Consider the following 18,315-nt stretch of genomic DNA (forward strand, 5'->3'; position numbering starts at 1 on the left):
GGAGCGCTGCGGGAGCGGGGCCGGGCCGGGATGGGTTGGGCTGGGGGTCCCTCGGGGGTGCCGCGGCCGCGGGGGGAGCGCGGAAGGCGGGCAGGGCCGAGGGAACCCCGGCGGCCACAACCCCGTGCGGGGCTCTCCTTCTCCGCACGGAAGTTCGGGACGGGAACCCCGGGAAGGCGGGGGAGGTCCCGAGCGAGGCAGCTCAGCCTGCAGGGGGCACCGAGAGCGCCCACGGCCCTTCCCCAGGCCTGGAACGCCCTCCCTTCCCCTCCCGGGACCCGGCCCTTCTCCCCGGCCGAGACAACGGCGCAGCTCAGACGCGCTCCTTTCGCACCCCGCAGGGAAGGTGGGACGCGGGTAGGTGCTGGCACGGGAAGCCATCATCGCAGGTAAAATACCCAGCCACAAAACGGCGTTCAGGACATAAAGCCCTACAAGTCAATCCAGAACAAATTATAAGGAGGGGAAAAAAAAAAAGTGTGATAGATTTTATAAAATCAAAAGGACCTGAGGATTTTTGCAAAACTCTTTATTAATAAATGTTGAAGTGAAATAGGAATCCTGTGAACAGTTAACAGTCTCCTTCAGTGTATCACTGTTCAGATACAACACTGCTAGGGAGTTTAATTAAGGACTGACAAAACTGACTGACTCATCTGCTTTCCCTACAAAATGGAATTAAACTAAAACAACCTATGACGTAAGATTAAATTAAGCAGATTCTTTTTAAGGCACAATTTAGTGCATGTGTAACATATCTACACAACAATTCTTCACAATCACCCATCTCTAGGAATTTTGTTTTTCATCCAGCAGAACTTGAAGATAATTCTAACAGCAAACAGGAATTAATGTTTAGATGCATCCCTTTCCCCTTGATCTGTATGGAAGACACACCTGTCTGACATAGGTTTGTACATGACCAACCTTTACATCCTTTCACCAGATAAAACCCTCCTGGTTTCAAGGTGGGCATGTAAATACAGTCTTGAATACAAGAAGCCCTCAGGGAACACTACAAGCTAATAAAATTTTGGCCAGAACGTGTAATTCAACTTAATTTCGCAACTTAGAGCAATGAAGATTTAGCTATCAATTTAGTCATCAATTCCAGCTGATAGAGTCCCTTTAAGAGTAAATATTAACCTGTTCCAAAACACCTAAATTAACAACAGTTGATTCTGATAGGCTTGACTGTCAGACCTTAATTGAGGGAGGGGAGGAAGGACAGTGAGAGGAAAAAGATGGGTACAAATTTAATCATCCACTTTCCCATAAAAACCTCTCTGCAGGCAAACTTTCATACCTACACAAACAACGTGACCTTCGTTGTCCATTCAGTACGTGCTGATTTGGGCCCCAAACCTCTCCCTTCTGTGTCTGAAGATTGTGAACCGAAGCAGAGCCATTTGCATCACGGTCTTTACCCTCCACCAGCCTGTACGTGCACCCCTGTAGCACTCCAGTGCAAGAAGCAAACATCTCCCATCATCTCTGAACACTTTAAGTCAAAGTCTCCTAGAAGTGCACTTCAGATAACAAAAATAACTGAACAGTGTTAATGAAAAACCTCTTACAGATTTATGTACAATACATTTACTCAACATGCATCTGCCATGCACAATTCCCAGTGATAAAGGGTTATCAGAGTTCCTGCATGGACTGACTCGCTGGGAGCAATTCCATTCAAGCCATTAAGGCTTCATCATGTCTGGGACGTGACAGGGCAGCCCTGGTGACACTGAACAGATTCCTCTCCTGAATCACTGCACAAATAACCTCCTCTGTCCTGCCCATTCACTGGCCACGACCCATAACCTTTATCTACCAACATGGAAGAGCCAGTTTCACTCTCAATGAAATTTTATGTAGTCCTTCTTCAGCTGAAACCCAAACTATGGGAAAATGCCTTTCCTTTGAGAAAAGCAGAACAAGAGTAGGGATTGTTCCGGCCTCCAAATGAATTTCCTTCCCTGGGGCAGGGAGCTAGCCTGGTAATTAATTACACTTTCTCTCAGAGTCAGACAAAAGATGAAAATAAGAAGCAGCACTTTCACAGCTGAAGGGAAGGACAAGAGATTGTGGTTCCTGATATTTCTGCCCTCCTGTACAGCCTCATCACATCACGAAAAACAGAAGCAAAACACAGCAATATTCAGGCTGCTACAGCCACCTCCACAGTTACAGACCATATTTCTTTCTCTTGTACTTTCCAATTAATTTGCCAGTCTTAGTCAGTCTCTTGTACAAAACTACCAGATGGTCTGGGGCAAAGGAAGTGTTTTTTCCTAGAACTTCTAGAATACCCTTACAATAAACACATCTTTATCCAGGACCATCCTTTACCTGAACAATCATCGTCATCAGAACTTACAAGATAAGTAACTTTCAATTTTGCTGAAAACTACATCAAGGAGTTCACCTCTATGTCCTAAGGGCTCTAGATTCTTGCATAATTACTAGTGACTGTTTGCAAGAACAAGGAGATTGATAATTAGAAGATATGTGATATCTGAGAGGACTCCAGTGAGTTACTGGTAGAACTCATTCTACTGATGTTTAAAAAAGAAAAAAATAGCTTAATAGCATAATTTTTAACCTTGAGCCATATAGTTATGTTTATACAATACTTCTTCACAGACTAATCCAGCTGCATTTATTTGCACCTCCTTCTACCCCAGAGCAAAGGGGAAAGGCTCAGGGTTTGAACTTTCACAGGTATTTTCAAACATAGTCAAACTAAAGTTGTGTATTTTTTGTCTTCTCAGCATAACCTTTTTGGAAATACAATTTCCAGATTGTATAACACATGAGAAACAGACTTTTGAAAGCCATACTGGCATTTTGAAACATCAAAAAACTTCCCTTTTTGTCCAGAAAAAGCTCAGGGTGTTGTAGTGAGAACACTGTAGGGATCCAAATTAGTTTAACCTGCAGTGAATTCAACTGGAAACAACTGTGCTCTTGAGAGTGTTTTCTGAGGCACTCAGCACACTGAGAATGACATTTATGAATTAACCATCCACAAGCTGAACTGGAAATGATGTGGACATGGTGTGAACAGTAACCTGGAAATCCAGAATGCCAACACCCAGCTCTTCACACAGTTCCCTGTGGGTTTCCCCACCACTGTACTCATGTAAGGACTGAGGGCTGTGACATCACAGAGCACTGAGGGGGAACGGGCAGCACTCCCAGGTGGCTGGGCTGTGGATGTGCCCAGAAGGGTGACAGTGCTGGCCACCAGAGCCAGCTCACAGCGATGGCAGGGGGATGATGACCTATATTCATGGTTAGAAATGGATTTACAGCAGAGCACACAGTTCTGCACACCTAAGCATTCAGGGAGTTCAGTGGCAGCACACCACTGACCTGGGGGGCCCTGAGAGCACAGGAGAGCTTTCACACCCACCACAGAATCAGTGTCAGCATTTAACAGAGGTCACATCTTTAAATGCTAATGCTGCTAGAGAAAACTAGAAATCTTGGCAGAGCAAGAGCCAAATAGAACTCCATTAATGCATTCTGGTCTGCTGTTCTTGAGTCGTGCTTTCCAAAAATCTAAACAAACTGAAGAATCATCTCTGTGGAGTCCTTGCAGAATGATGCCCACAACAGGATCTAGTTGCTGTACAAAACAATTTAATGTTAAGTACTTGAGTAAAGTACTTACAAGCTTACTGAACACATAATACCAAATTTCAAACAATGTATGTGCAAAAAGAAAAACAACAGCCACTTGTTAGTTCTGTTTCATCACCCTGACACAGCAACGAGATGGTCATTTCTTCTGTTGACTCCTGCTGAGACCCAGAAACCTCATCTCTGTTTACAGCAGATCCAATTTTTGGTGCTTGTAATAGAATCTGGGGAAAAAAAAAAAGGGATAAATAACCATCAGTAAAGTGGCACATTCTCAAGTGTCAGAGAAAGCTCATTGATCTGACCAGCTGCTGAGATGGTCACTAGATATCCATGCTACCATTTGTTTGGAGGAGTCTGCATCTTGCAGGTCATTTGCCAGTGAGGAGAGAACAGTAATTTTGAGTACATGTACATTCCTAATGAAAACCAGCATCATCTCAAAACTCCTTGTGCAGAGAATAAAACATTCAGCATAAAACCTGATCCCAGGATCCTCTAGAAAAGCAGGAACAAACCTAAACTTTTGTTCTGACACCACCACTTGCCTATTTGTGACTACCAAGTACAACCTGTGCTCTGTATTACCACAATTTTCCTAGGACACATGACCTAACATCCTAGTTCTTTGACCTGTGCAGAAGTTCATTAATTCAGTTCATTAATTAATACATACACACACTTAAAAGCACTTCTCTGCATTCTAGATGCTGCATGTAACTCCACTGGTAATAAAGTTGGAGAGTATTTGGAGCTAAGAGACTGCAAATGAAAATCTCTGTATTTTTGAAAGCTGTCACACTTAGGCAGTACCTCTGCATTGAACTAAATGACACACAGCTTGCAGAAAACTTGCAGACATTGTGAAGAACTACTTTAAACTTTGGAAGACATGTGCCATCCAGTGGCACACCGAGAAACTTCACCAGGTTGGGAAAGGCAGGGGGTTTTACCTCTGTGGCAGTGATGAGACAGTTCTGTTCACAGTTCTCGGTTTTGTTTAACAAAAATCTAGGAAGTGAAGAAAGGAGCTTCCCCTGTGTTAAGGGTTTCAGGAGAAAAGGACAGAAACCTTAAGGGAAACTGGTGATTTTTAAAGAAAAACATAACTGATAACTTGAACCACTTTGAGGATGGGGGGGGAATACTGAGTGTGATATAAACCACACCAATGGCTGAAAGCTCAAGCCAGACTTACCCTAGAAATAAAGACAGGATAATAATTTATTAAAGAAGGTAACTCTTCTAGGGAATCTCCACACCAGCAGGGAAACCTGAAGTTGTGTTTAGAATCACAGAACCATTGAATGGCTTGGCTTGGAAGGGACCTTAAAGAGCATCCCATTCCACCCCTGCCACGGGCAGGGACATCTTCCACCAGCCCAGGCTGCTCCAAGCCCCTCCAACCTGGCCTGGGACACTTCCAGGGGCAGGGCAGCTACAGCTTCTCTGGGCAACAAGTCACTTCAAGAGTAAGTTGAAGAGGCACAGATATTCCCAGAGTCACCTAGAGCACCTTCTGGCCTTGATTAGGATATAGCCTATGACTGTATCGATTCCTGTCCTAAAGATCCCTGGAGGAGAAAGTGTTAATGCAGTGTTAGTGAAGTACTGTTGCACAAGAACACTGTTAAGTCAGAAATTTGAAGTTTTCTGCATCTTTTTAGCCTTGTGACTTTTCAAAATATTCAGACTTCAAAAAGAAAACAACCACCCTTAACCACTTAACTAACCAGTTACCATCTGCACAGTGAACCAAATCTTCATTCTCTTACCTTCAGGCACTCCTTTGGGAAGGGAGAACTCTTCCCTCTTAACTGGAGCTCGCAGGAGCCTGGAAGGCCTCTGGTGTGGTGACAGTCTAACAATGGAGCAGATTTCTTCTGTGTCATACAGAGGCTGAGAAATTAATGACATTTCATTCACACAACTATTCCCATTGAAGAAATAGTCTTTCAGCTTTCTTCTAGGGAAATCAGAGATGACATGCAGATTTCAAAGGGTGCCACTAGAAAACATTTAGAGCTACTTGTGTACACTTAATATGCTATTTTAAAGGCTGAGAGAAAGCTTCAAAGCTTAAACATTCTCTTCAGCTCTTTTAACACTGTAAGGTTTAAATATACAGTACATACTAGAATGCTAAAGCTGGATTTAAAAAGTGCAATAAAATTAGAACCTTAAAAATATTCTTTTCTTCTGGACTTTGAGGAATAATTTCTTTTTCTGAGCTCAGAGATGCAGGAACAATTTCTTCTGAATTTACATATGGACCTGTGGTATTCAGGAACAGGCTTTCCCCAGGTGAGGCTTTGCACACTGGCGACAAGCTGAGCTACAGCTCCATCAAAATACAAAATATACAGGAATAACTGCCAGTTAAATAACAGACAACAATTCAGACTGGCTAATGCTTGTTGGTTTATGCAAAAGATGTTCTATTGCTTCAGAAAAATTATTTAGGACTGCAACAAGACCTTGATGTTCTCTATTTGTTAACCTAGCATGCATTAACTCAAGTGGGCAGAGACAAGGGGCAGTACTGTACTACCTGCACTGCCACAGAATTCAAACTGGCATTTAAATACCAAATTTGTATTGAAGTGGTTGTGCAACTAAGGCTACTACTTCTGGGTTTACATTAGAAGCCGTTGTAAAAATACAAACCAGATTCCTAGGTTGGGTTGCTTGGGGTTTTCTAATTGTCCAGCTAATAGAATTTATCACAGTTTGTTGTGCAATTTGCATAGTAACATGTATAGCCACAACTGGACTGTGCCACAAGGAATGACTTCTTTGGTTTGGATCATTAAAAAAAGCATTGGATAGACACTCACCTCTAGCTTTGCAAGCTGAGCATTACCAGGACTTTTTAGGGCTTTATTTTCCTCAACGACCAGCATGGTGGAAGTAATTTGCTAAACAAAAGCAGAGAAGAACTCAGTATCAGATTCAAATTCTATGCTGTTTATTATTACTCCTACAATGCCCCCTTAGTGCACAATAGTATAAGAACTCCATTTAGAATTACTAATACTTCTTCAGATTTAAGAACTGAATTCCTGTCATTCACTTTTTTTTTTTTTTTGTCTCATGCTTTCCAAAATTAAGACACAGAATTAGTTTACGGCAGCACAGACATTTCAGGCGTGGCACTTCCTGCCACTTCTCCTATTTAATTGTAACTTTTGCCAGAATTCAAAACTCTCACTTCTCATTTCATGCCACTGCTAATCAGCAGGACACAATGGGGATACTCACCACCACAGCAGCTGTTGGTTTGGTTGGCACAACTTGTTCAGGCAACCCCCCTGATCTGGCTGAAGTGTTTCCTGGGGCATCAAGCTGCCTGAAGGATGATGAACCTTCTCCTGCCAGATTAGAAGCGTGTTCTGTTTTCTTACGCTTCAGCCTTTTGGGTTTAGCAGTTTGCTTGTCAGGCTAAAGAGGGAAACAATCACATCTGGTATTACAAAGGGAATCTCTGTAGCCTGGCAAGCATTAAAAAAGAGTCCCTCTGTCACAGTCAAGCTCTACACACTGACTCAGTAGCACTGGCAAAGCCAGTCTGAGGAACACTGAGCTCGGGGCTTCCATGACTGTTACTCTACCGAGAGGGAGAGGCAAGCTACGTCCTCACTCTCTGCCCTGGCTGCAGGCACCCCTGCCACAAGTGCAGCACCAACTACTCCTCCTCTAGGTGGAGTTTTCCACCCACTGAAGGCAGGAGCAAGTCATTTGTGTCACAAGCTTGCTGATTTATTAAGGATCTTTCACCTTGCTGTCCGGTCCTAAGGGTGAAGCACAGCGCATACCACTTTCTAGGTCTGGAGTTCTCTCTCTTGCAGCTGTAATTTTATAGAGCTTTTTTCCTGTGACAAATTTCCAACAAATTAATTAACTTTGAGACAAAGACCAGAGCTACTCTCCACCCCACGTCTTACAGGATGGTTTTCACAGAGGAATAATTCCAAAGCCACCCATGTAAACACAGCTACTCCCTTCAATACAGTCCTCCTCTCCCTCTGCCCACCAGCAGGACTGCTTTACTGCTCTCCCGTTCCTTAAGGAAACAAGGTTGCTTATTAACCTTATCTTCCCCTGGCTGTTCACTGCTGGACACACACACTGTGGGAGCAGACACCTGCACAACCACAGCACTCTTTGCCAGTGGCAACTTCTGCTGCTGTTACCGTTCAGATTAAGCAGGCACCTGGGCCACAGAACTGCATCAGGCACAGGTCAGAACTGAGCTCCACCAGGGACTCACTGGGACTCGTGAAGCTGGCATGACATAAGTAAAGGCCATGACACAAACAGTTCTGTTCCTGGGTAAGTTGAGTAAGAAATGTCAATTTTCATTGAGCATCATGGGCCATTAAATGGAAGAATGCAGGGTTTGAGACTTTGGTTGGTTGGTTGTTTTTTTTCTCCTAACATGTAAATTAGAAACAAGTTTTATTTATAGGGAAGATTTTCTCAATATACACTTTTCCTTCTAGACACAATTGAGCTTAGCCTGTGCTGGAGGACAAATGATCCAGGAGAAGCCTGGTTTAGAAACTGTGCCATCATTTAAGTTTGGGTAGCATATTCTGTTCTCACAGCTAGTACAACTGCTTCTGGTCATATTTTACCTGACAGAGTAGCTGAAATGCCTAATGCTGAAGAACTGTAATTGCAATTTGATGGTCTCTTTCTAGGAGAGGAAAAAAAAGTGAACAACTATTCTGAATGAATGTTAATATTTTAAAAACCCTACAAATAAAGAAATCCTAGGAAAATACAGGCTGAGTGAAAAGGGATAAAGCTTATTTTAAAAAATATTGTTACGGAGTTGCTTCATCACACCTTACAGTTATCTGATAGTTTATCATCAACTCACAGCTTATGCTGAGGATACCTGCAATTCCTTAAGAACATAAGAGATCTGCCCCCAAACCTGATTTTTTCCTGGGGAAGCACAGAATGCCAGAGACTTAAGAAGGACTTGACAACAGGTACCCCTCATAGTCTGTGCTGCACAGCAAGCCTGGCCAGACAGCTGGGCACACACCTCTTGCTGCCTGTGACTGACTGAATCGGACAGGATTAGTGCAACTGGATAAAAGCAACTTATTTGGGGGTTTTGTAAATAAACGTCACCTTCCTCCTCCATAAAATCCTTCACTGAGTTCCTCTATCAGCTTCCCTAGAGCTGCAAGGCCAAGCCAGAAGTCTGTAAGGCAAAGTCTTCCCTGACTTAATGCACCAGTTTCAAAGTCAGTGAGGACACAGGTAGCTCAGACTCCACAGAGGGGTTTGCAGGAGCAGAGGCTTATTCATATTGGCCTTTCTTTAAAGCATCAGTCAAAAGAGAAAAGCCTGAACATTTAAGTGCATCAGAGAGTCTGCTGTGCAGATTACCTTCTAATGCCCTGGTCTTGAAAATCCTTTAGTACAGGTTCTAAGAAAAAGAAAAAAAAAAACAACATAAAAGCTACACTTTAAACAAAAAGGCTAAGACAGCTTAGACCTGACAATGTTTTAGTGCAAACTAATTTCTAAAGCACACACAGCAAACACAGATCAGTAGCAGGGAGCTGCTCCCCATTATGCAGACAGGCCTTACATAAAATGATCATTATATACTTTATGTCAGTTTCTTGCACCAGAAGGAAATTTATGTATGTATCCTGAACAATTGTAGAAAAGATTTACCTAATATTGCTGAAAGATTTGAGAGCTGTGCTATCTTATCAATGGTCACTGCTTTGCTGGAGTCCAGTAGAGTAGAGTTCTTGTACTTGCCAAGGTCCACAGAGTAAAAATTACTTCTTTCTGCATATAAAAGATATAAGTGCAGGCTTCTTATGCTGAAATTCATCCAGTGACTAAATCTGTGACAAACTGAAGCAATCACATTTGCAGGACAGGAACTAAATGAAAGCATTGTCTTGGCTCAAACAGCTGCAGAAAAGTTTGGAAGGAATTTGACTCAAAGCACTGTGGTGGGACATCCCCAATAAACAGCTTGTGTCAACTCTGAATACTTCAAGCTTAAAGTGTGATGCAAATTACACCTGGACCTGATTCATCTGGACTGGAGGACCAGATACACAGATTCCACGTTAAGGACAGGCTGGCTTAAAGCAAAGCTGTGACCTGGTGGGGCACACCCAGAGAGGCCACCAGTCTTTCTATTGTCAACAGTCTCCCCACATTTTCTACATCAAATAAAGCTCAAAAAACCCCCAAAGTCTCACCTGAATCATCATCTCTGAATGTTTCAGGGGATGAGTAACTCTGCAGGCTGCCACTAGTATTGTTAGAATCTGCAGTTGAATCGACATCTAAACACTCAATGAGAAAGGTTGAAACACCTGTGGGAAGAGTCATTTCTGTACCTACAGAAAGAGACAAAAAAGGTGGCTAAAGAAAAGTATCATCTTGTAGAAACCATCAGGATTTCCTTATTTAAGTTTCATTCCTGTGATGAGCTAAATATTGTAAAGTCAGTACTTTATACTGAGTCATAATGCAATTCAATAAGCAAAGGGCATCCTGAAGCCAAATTTACATCACCATAAGCTAAGAGAGGACACTTTCCTTGCCCAAGGCTCACAAGACACACCTGAAGAGCTCAGCCTCTGATAGGGTAATTCTTCAACAGGTTTGTTTTCAGGACAAACTATTTCATCACAAGCTTTTAAAAATGCAGGTTTGAGTAAACTGAAGAACTCATGTCCACAACTCGTTCTTACATAGATATAAAATACAGAGATAAAAGTATATTTAATAACATCATGTGTTGCCATTATACTCACTTGAATTCATTTCAGCATTTTGCAAATTTTCTTTACTTTCGATGTTGATCATTGAGGATTTCTAAAATTAAAGGACCAATACAAACAACTTGAGAAAACTGGATGGAGACAAAGAAATGCAATTAAACGTCATCTACACTAGCAGATGCTTAGAAACTCATTGTCTGGCACTTCACCACTTAAACTTGCTATTCACAGTAATTTGTGCCACGTTTTTTCTTGCATCATTAACAAATCTGCAATCTGACTTCTAGTTCTAAAAGTCATCCTTTGGTCCTACAATCAGTCTTTCCTCGATGAGATGCCAGTGAGGTCATGCACAACAGCAATGGAGTAATGAATTTCACTGCCTTTTGAAGTTTCTTTTAGAGACCCAATTCTTACTCTCAGAATCCTAAACCATTTCTCTAAATATAAACTATGATGTGTAGGCAGTAGATTCTAAGTTCAGCCTGAAAAACGAGTGTGTTCTCCTGATTATAAAAACAATTTACCATGTCACATTTGATTTATCCTCCAGACAATTACTAGCAGATAAAAAGCAAGACACCATTCTCACCCTCAGTGATACACTGCTTTCTTCTGATTCCTCTTCTTCTTTTTCCAAATCTCTTGTTTCTCTGACAGTCACTTGATTGCTGCAGTTGATAAACAGAACTAAGTTCAACCACAGAGCTACACTGTCTTAAGAGAAGGCAAGGACTACAAAGTATCTTTATGGGATGCCAATAAATAGTCTGGCAAACATCAGTGTACTGATAATTCAGACTGCGTAGCTCCAAGAGCCACCTCACAAAGCAAAACAATAAAAACAATTAGCTAATGTTAATAATGGTGTGTCTGAATGAGTTCTAACAGACCTTTGGTTGCGTGAAGGGCTCTCATCAGTGAGTTCAACATTTTCTTTAATTTTTGGTAGGGCTTTCCCACTGACCTTTTTCTTCAGGCCTAGAGAAAAATAAGTATTTACTTCAGTAATGATAATTTCAGTATTAGAACTTAGATTACTATTTCTCATAGGGCACCTTTAGCTATTTCCCCTCTCCATGCCCCTAACACCTTTTTGACCGTATTATCACAAACAAATGTTGTTAACAAGAAAGCCTCACCTTTAAATTACCAAGCCCAGGATGGGATCAACACATCCCATGCTGGTCTTCCCCACTTACTTTAGCTACTCTGTCAGCCTTGAATCCCATCCCTTCCCCTCACACTGCATTTGGTTTCTTAAAGGTCTGCAGTTCTTAACTTGGTTAAGACTGCATTCAACGGGGCAGCTCCTGAGCAACAACTGAGCCGTTTTTAAAGAATACTCCCAAGGGGAGCAAGGCTTTTGTCTGGCCCTTTCTACAGGGCCCCTTCCACCTCGCGATGTTCTCCCATCGGACGGCGGGGAGGCCACTTCACAACGGGAAAATCTCTTTTTATGACTAACTAGCAGCCAGACCAGAGGAAACACTCCTGCTGCCAGAACAGCTGCCTGCCCTCCCCGAGCCGTGAGGGACACGGACCACAACAAACCACCTCCCGTCCTCCCGCAGCCCCGCCGGGCGCAGTGCGAGGCCCCGGCGTTGATAAAGCCCCTCCCGCGGCCCCGACACCGGGCACAGCGCAGGATCCCCCCGGCCCCGGCCCCGGCCCCGGCTGGCCCCGGCCCCGGCCCGGCCCGGCCCCGGCCCGGCCCCGGCTCCGGCCCCGGCCCCGGGCAGCGCTCACCGCGGGGCTCGGGCCCCGCGCTGCCGAACAGGCTGCGGCGGCACGGCTGGGGCGGCACGGCCCGCCGGCCCGGCAGCGCGGCCAGGCCCGGCAGCGGCGACTCCCGGCGCTTCTTGCGCGGCGCCTTCGCGGCGCGGGGGCCGCGGTCCCGCTCCATGGGCGGCGGGAGCAGCGGCGCTGGCCCCGGGCGGGCACACCGGGCGGGCACACCGGGCCTGGCCCAGGCACAGCAGGCTGCCACACGAGCGAAGGGCCCAGCCCCGCGGCCCCTCAGCCCAGCCCGCCCCGCGGCCCCGCCCGCATGCGCGGGGCGGCCCCCCCGCCTGCCCTGAGGGCCGGGAGCGCTCCCGGTGCGAGCCCGGCCTGGACCGGCCCGGGACACTGCCCGGGCTGGGGCAGCCACAGCCGCTCTGCGCATCCTGTGCCACGGCCCGCCCACCCTCCGAGTAAAGAATACCGTGTATGAAAGCGGAGTGAATAAATCGTGCGTGGTACCCCCTTCACTGATCACTCCCCTGTTCCAGCCGTGAGGGATCTGATAGCTCAGATTCTTCATCTGATAGCTCAGATTCCTCATGTAACGAAGCAAGCTCACAGAACCACAGTCCGGGTTGGGTTGGAGGGGACCTTTGTAAAGCCCATCCATTTCCATCCCCTATTATCCCACATGTTCCAAGGCCTGTCCAGCCTGGCCTCCGACACTTCCAGGCATCCCTGGGTTTCCAGGTGGAAGGACATGCAAGTCACGCAAGAACCGGAGGAGAGCCCAAATGCTTTGAAACTTTATTGGTTTAGACACATAGTCTGAAAAAATACTATGCATTCCCAATTGTCAATTCATATTAAACAAGCATATACATTTAGTTATGTTATTCCTGATTTAAAATTATTAAAAAAAAAAAAAATGAAACCATTACAGAAAGACTTCAGCATCTTCAGAGAGATTTGCAACAATTTTTTTTTTTTTGTAGGAGATTGCTAAAATCAATCTCATGTTCCAATATTCCTTTGGTTGTTATTTTATTTTACATAATTTATTGTTTTTACAACACGTTTAGTCTAGGCACGCGTTCTGAACAAACTTCATAACGATGGTGAGGACAGAGCGTAGCTGGAGGAACAACAGATTTTAAAAAAGAGCTTTTATTGTATGTCAGTCCACAAGAAAATCTCATGAGCACTTTTGAGAAAGGTGAGAAGTTAGTTCTTTACAAAAGTTTCCATAGATGACTCTTTGATATACATGCTAATATACCAAAGGTGAAAAACCTTTAATTACAGTTAATTTTTTTTTACACAAATGTATACGTTATATTTTAACCCCCTTCACTTTCATTTGAAAATAGAATAAGCAACACTCACCAAAATACCTCATTTGTTCACTGCTTTTACTTTGCTAAAATACATAACAAAAAGCTGAAATGAAGGGCTTAAAGGGGCTCCAGATGCCTCAGAAAACATTTTATTTTGGAACAATTCCAGGGATCTAAAGCTTTTTCCTTCCTGGACTACAAGCATCCAGGTCTCTTCTCTGAAAAGCTTCCCCATTTCACAGGAGCAAAGGTGATGTAGAGACCACCACATGTGCAAAATGCTGAAGAAAGTTAATTCCAAGAAGAAACAAAGATCTAATTCTGATTTTCTTCCTCCAGAGAAAACCAAAGTGAGCTAAAATACAAAAAATACGCCGATAGAATTGCCTCTAAATAAAATGCTTTTCCCAGTTCTCTGTAAGGCATCAAGAGGTCTTTAAGTAACCTATTACCATGCAAAAATAGTATATTCTTTCCCAGTTTACATTCATCTTGTAGCATTTATTTACATATAGATCAGCAGTTTGTGCTTTTAACACACGTAAAATTAAAAAAAAATATCTAAGTTAATTTTTTAATTCCAGAAGATTAAGTCAGATTATTTTGTTATATGCGAGGATTTCGTATTCATGGCAGAAACGAGACTGGACTGATGCTGATAGATACTGACAGTGAGGGCAGACTGCAAAGTAGTACTTGGTCAATAAAAACTCCCCCTCTCTCTCTCACCTGGTGTGCGTCAAGCATGTCCAACGGCAAATGTGCCCTTCAGGACAGATTATTCCATGTGCTTCCCGCCCACGTGGGGTCAGGACCCTGCTCTGGTTTCTGCTCACGCCTGGTGCAATACACTGAGCTAAGAACACACAAAATACAGAACTAAGCGAGGTTCTCTTCCTGGAAAAGGTTTTTTATTCCAGTTTTTATATCTGAGAGTCTTGCAGTGGTTCCAGAGGCACAGCACCAGGCTCAGGAAGAACCTCCCATGCCTCACAACGTCTAAGAACACAGTACTCTGCAAAAAGAGTCTCCACTCTTTAAATAAGATGAATAATAGAAACTAATTTTATAACTAGTTATCTCGAGGGGGAAAAACCCCAAAAACTGAACAACTGCTTATTGGACAGCCCTGGGGATTTTTCCTTGGTGGTCACAAGAAGTGTTTCAGTTTAAGAAAGCTCAGTACAAAATAAATATTCCTGGAATTTGAAGAGAAGCAAGATTGGGCTGAGCTCATGCCTTACACTGTCTGCTTTTCAAGTGTTAATCTCTTACAGCATCGTTATGATTATGGCAAGAGAGAGCGACCTGCAGAGGAAAATCTGATTACACCAGAAAGTATAAAAGAGAGCTTTTAGTTTATTTATGTAACTTTTCACAAGTTCTGAAAGTATTCACACTTTTGGTGTGACAACACAATTTCTCCCAGATTTTGCACCATCCTCGAGTGGCCAAGTCTGTATTTTTCCTTTCTTATTCTTTTGGTGTTCATCTCTGGCTCTAGTGCATCTGACATTTTGCATGAAATACCAAAAGAAGAATACAGATCTATTATTCAGCATTATTTATGTAAAAACAACAGCCATTTAAGCTGTAAATAAACTCATAGTGAGATCTTTTATACTTACACAGAGTTTAGTTGTCACGGAAAGCCTGCAACCACCTTAGGAAAAAAGTAAATTAAACTCAAACGGTAGAAAAAGGTCAGTGAAAAAACAGCTTTTCTCTGCTTATAGGGATGACTAGGCTTTGGGGTTTTTTACTTTAAAACCCTGTTGCATTAAAACAGACAGGAAATTGTACTGAATCTAATTCTCCATTGCTCTGGAGCTTTATGCATGTAATGACTGTCTTTTGGCTGGTCCAAAAAGGAGATGAACCAGACTGTGCCGAGATAAGAACCCTTTCTGACCTAAAGAGCCGCATTTGACACAGTAATTCCCGCGCTCTGCAGACGTGGTGCACAAACTCCCCAGGGATGCTGCTGCTGTGTACCCTGGTGAAAAATGAATGTGTGATCCCAGCAGATCTCAGATATTTCGCAGTTGCTTTGAACTGATGTGAATCACTGAACTGGAATCAAATGAGGAATCGGGCGCAAAGAGGGATTCAGACAAACGCACGTTTGATAAATCAAATCGCCACATTCCGTATGAGTCATCATGTTACTGATGCGGTTTCCTTTGTATCGTTTTATTCTGAAATCACTTCAATAAATCAGTCTTCGTGTGACACTAACCCGTTCATTCGGTTTATTTCATTTGGAAGCATGCAACGGAATTCCAGAGGGAAAGTAAGAGACCGTTTAGATTAAAAATTTTAACTTTTAGCTTTAAAAGTCTACAGCGGATTCCAGTTTAAGAGAAAAAAATAAGTGTGCTTTCACTGTCCTAGCAAAGGTCTAGCAGGCACAGCTCCATGCTAGTATGCACTGGTGCAACAAAGAGCAGCTAGTACAATACACACAGATATTTAGGATCCAGTTTAGCAGAAAGAAGCCATCGACAGTCCACGTATTCAAGCGACTTGACATGACAGTTTTCTCATTGTTTTGTACCGTGCTTTGTATCAGGAGAGAGCTCTAGAGTCTGTTCCTGTTCCTTGTGAGACTTTTCTCCTTTCTGATGACCACAGAAATCTAAGGTTTCATCCAGACAACTTCCTGTTTATTCCAGAGAGGCCACTGGAAGTGATGCCAGCGTGACTTGATGCTCCCAGACGTCTGGACATGGAGCTGTTTTCTCAGCAGGCCTTTCTGCCCCCACATCCAGCGTTCTGCCATCCCGTGACACCTGGCACAGGGGTGGCTAGCACAGCCTCTCAGCATGCCATGGGCCCTTGGGAGCAGGGTTCCTTCCCTACCGTGGCCACACAAAGGATGCCCCGCAGTGCTGTGCCTCAGGCTGGCCTCTTCCCAAACCCCTTCCTCTTGCTAAGCCCCATCCACAATCCCAGCTCATTCCTTGTGCTCTGTTTCTCCGGCGCTGTTTCTGAAGGGGAGTGAGTCCAGCTGGACTACGCAGAGTTAGCAGCGTGTAGAGTAACCAGTTAGGGACTGGGAGCAGGTGGATTATCCTGAACTCCCACCAAGAGCCGCCTCAGAGCCAGCAATGCTTTTGCAACCTTCTCAGTTTGAGCAGTTCAGATGTCCATGAGTGCACTGGGCTGCAGGATCAGCATGCCATGGATAAACTGCGTTGGGATGAAAAGGAAATAGAGGGAACTCTATCCTATCGCTGCCTACCCTGTTCTTGCAAGTGCAAGGTAACATTTATCCGTTAGGTGGAATACACTAAAAGGTCTATTAAGTTCAGATAGCAGGAGATTCCTTCCTATTTCTATTCTGGTTGTTAGTTAGGTCATTAATGATTAAATCAAATCAATGTCATTTATGTCCTGGAAAATATAAAAACTATCACTTCATATATAATCCGATATCCAGCTTGAAGTTCCAAATCAGAGAAAATAGATTTTCACTTTCACCATCAATCACTGATTGTTTGAGGTAGACCACATTATTGAATTATCCATAATTTTAGTTCTTAATGTGTTAGGTTATATACAATCAAATATTAACAGACATACCTGAAATTTTCCCTATTTTAATTAGAAATGCTTGTAGTTATTAATAAGTTTCCATAATTTAGTCATAGATTGAAATGTCTGTATATTTTGTGGCAATTCAGCATGATTCTTAGTAGTACCCTGTGCATAGAGTAAAAAAGAAATTGTATCACACCTGATGGAAAAAAGAAGGAAAAATATGGTTAGTGGGAAAATCCTAGAACAATGAAAGGCTCAAATATAAGATTCAGGTGCTTATCCATTTCAGCAGTGTCGTTCTGGCTCTGTACTTTTTGAGTATTATTCTAATATTGCTATGAAGTCCATTACTCAGGAGATTCTTCCCGTGATTTCAGATGGAGATGCTTGAATACAGCTCTTCTATTTGCTTTTTGAAGTAATCTCTCAGTTCTGGTCTCTTAGCCTTTAACGTCGGTGTCAACAAACCGTTCTGCACCGAGAACATATCGGAGTGAATGTAAATGGCTTTGACCTAAAACAAAAAGGGGACATGTTTATAGTGAAGGCTACAGGCATCACACTCAATAAGGGTCACTTTTTATGCTGTGCTTGCCTCCGGCGGTGCCCGCAGCCCAGGGCACTCCTCCCCAGCATTTCCCTCGCCTGCCCACAGAAGGGAGCCCTCCAAGAAAATGGGCACATGAACCTCTTTTCTGTATGAAACCAAGGCCAGAGCACAGCGAGGCAGCACAGGAGGGACAGTGTCACCATATGTGAGGTCGTCCCTGCAGTGTCACACGGCTGAAGGGCGATGGGGGAGAGGGCAAGGACAGGGAGCTGTGCCAGGGAACATCACCTCAACCCCACTGCAGAAGTAAGCACTGATTCAGTCTTGCAAAATTATCATGAAGCTCTGCAGGCACAAAGTGTGTACATGATGTTCAGAGAGGATTTTAGCTAATTACAGCCATATGAAATCCCCCAGCCTGTGCAAACGGCACTGCACAGGGCTGCCCTTGTTGGAGGCAGTGGCTCCCAGCACAGCAGGAGCCTGGCAGCACAGATGGGAGCCAGCCTGTCCTTCCCCTGCTGGTGTGGGAGAAAGCAGACAACTGCTGCCTGACTGGTCATAGTCCACTGATTTAAGACAAAACTCCCCAGCCATCTGCTGCTTTCGTGATTCCCCAAGTCAGGCTGCCTTGCCGTTTGCTTGGCTGGGAGTTGCAGGAATGTAGGCTGCAAATCCATTTTCTATTCCTGTTCCTCCCCCTGTGACATCCTTCATAAAATCAGAATTCATGCTATTAGTGCTC

The 18,315-nt window shown here is 43.7% G+C and overlaps 2 protein-coding genes across 5 annotated transcripts in view; both read right to left on the minus strand.

Annotated features, from left to right (window-relative positions):
- Positions 1 to 3,625: 3,625 nt before the first annotated feature.
- MEIKIN (meiotic kinetochore factor) lies at positions 3,626 to 12,321 on the minus strand. Its single transcript, XM_050312118.1, has 13 exons — positions 12,165 to 12,321; positions 11,309 to 11,396; positions 11,008 to 11,086; positions 10,449 to 10,509; positions 9,888 to 10,028; positions 9,343 to 9,462; positions 9,049 to 9,088; positions 8,280 to 8,341; positions 7,420 to 7,514; positions 6,904 to 7,083; positions 6,480 to 6,560; positions 5,418 to 5,541; positions 3,626 to 3,866 (listed from the first exon to the last, which is right to left on the minus strand). Exons 1-13 carry the CDS (start codon positions 12,319 to 12,321, stop codon positions 3,820 to 3,822), a joined length of 1,275 nt encoding a protein of 424 aa, XP_050168075.1. The 3' UTR covers positions 3,626 to 3,819.
- A 604-nt stretch (positions 12,322 to 12,925) lies between these two features.
- Positions 12,926 to 18,315, minus strand: part of ACSL6 (acyl-CoA synthetase long chain family member 6) — a 52,212-nt gene continuing 46,822 nt past the window's right edge. For all 4 annotated transcript variants that reach the window (XM_050311851.1, XM_050311850.1, XM_050311848.1 and 1 more), the window contains exon 21: positions 12,926 to 17,534. In XM_050311851.1, coding sequence (XP_050167808.1) covers positions 17,394 to 17,534 — 141 coding nt within the window. In that variant the 3' untranslated portion in view covers positions 12,926 to 17,393. The remainder of the gene's footprint in view (positions 17,535 to 18,315) is intronic.

The sequence above is a fragment of the Myiozetetes cayanensis genome, unplaced genomic scaffold (assembly GCF_022539395.1).
Source record: "Myiozetetes cayanensis isolate MyiCay16 unplaced genomic scaffold, myiCay2020 scf17, whole genome shotgun sequence".
NCBI classification, from domain to species: Eukaryota; Metazoa; Chordata; class Aves; order Passeriformes; family Tyrannidae; genus Myiozetetes; species Myiozetetes cayanensis.

Coding starts and splice junctions, on each gene's coding strand:
- MEIKIN (XM_050312118.1), bottom strand. CDS start 12,321: ATGGAGCGGGACCGCGGCCCCCGCGCCGCGAAGGCGCCGCGCAAGAAG. Junction 7,515..8,279: donor CATTTCAGCTACTCTGTCAG/GTAAAATATGAC, acceptor AATTTGTCACAG/GAAAAAAGCTCTATAAAATT. Junction 5,542..6,479: donor CTCAGCTTGCAAAGCTAGAG/GTGAGTGTCTAT, acceptor TTAATTTCTCAG/CCTCTGTATGACACAGAAGA.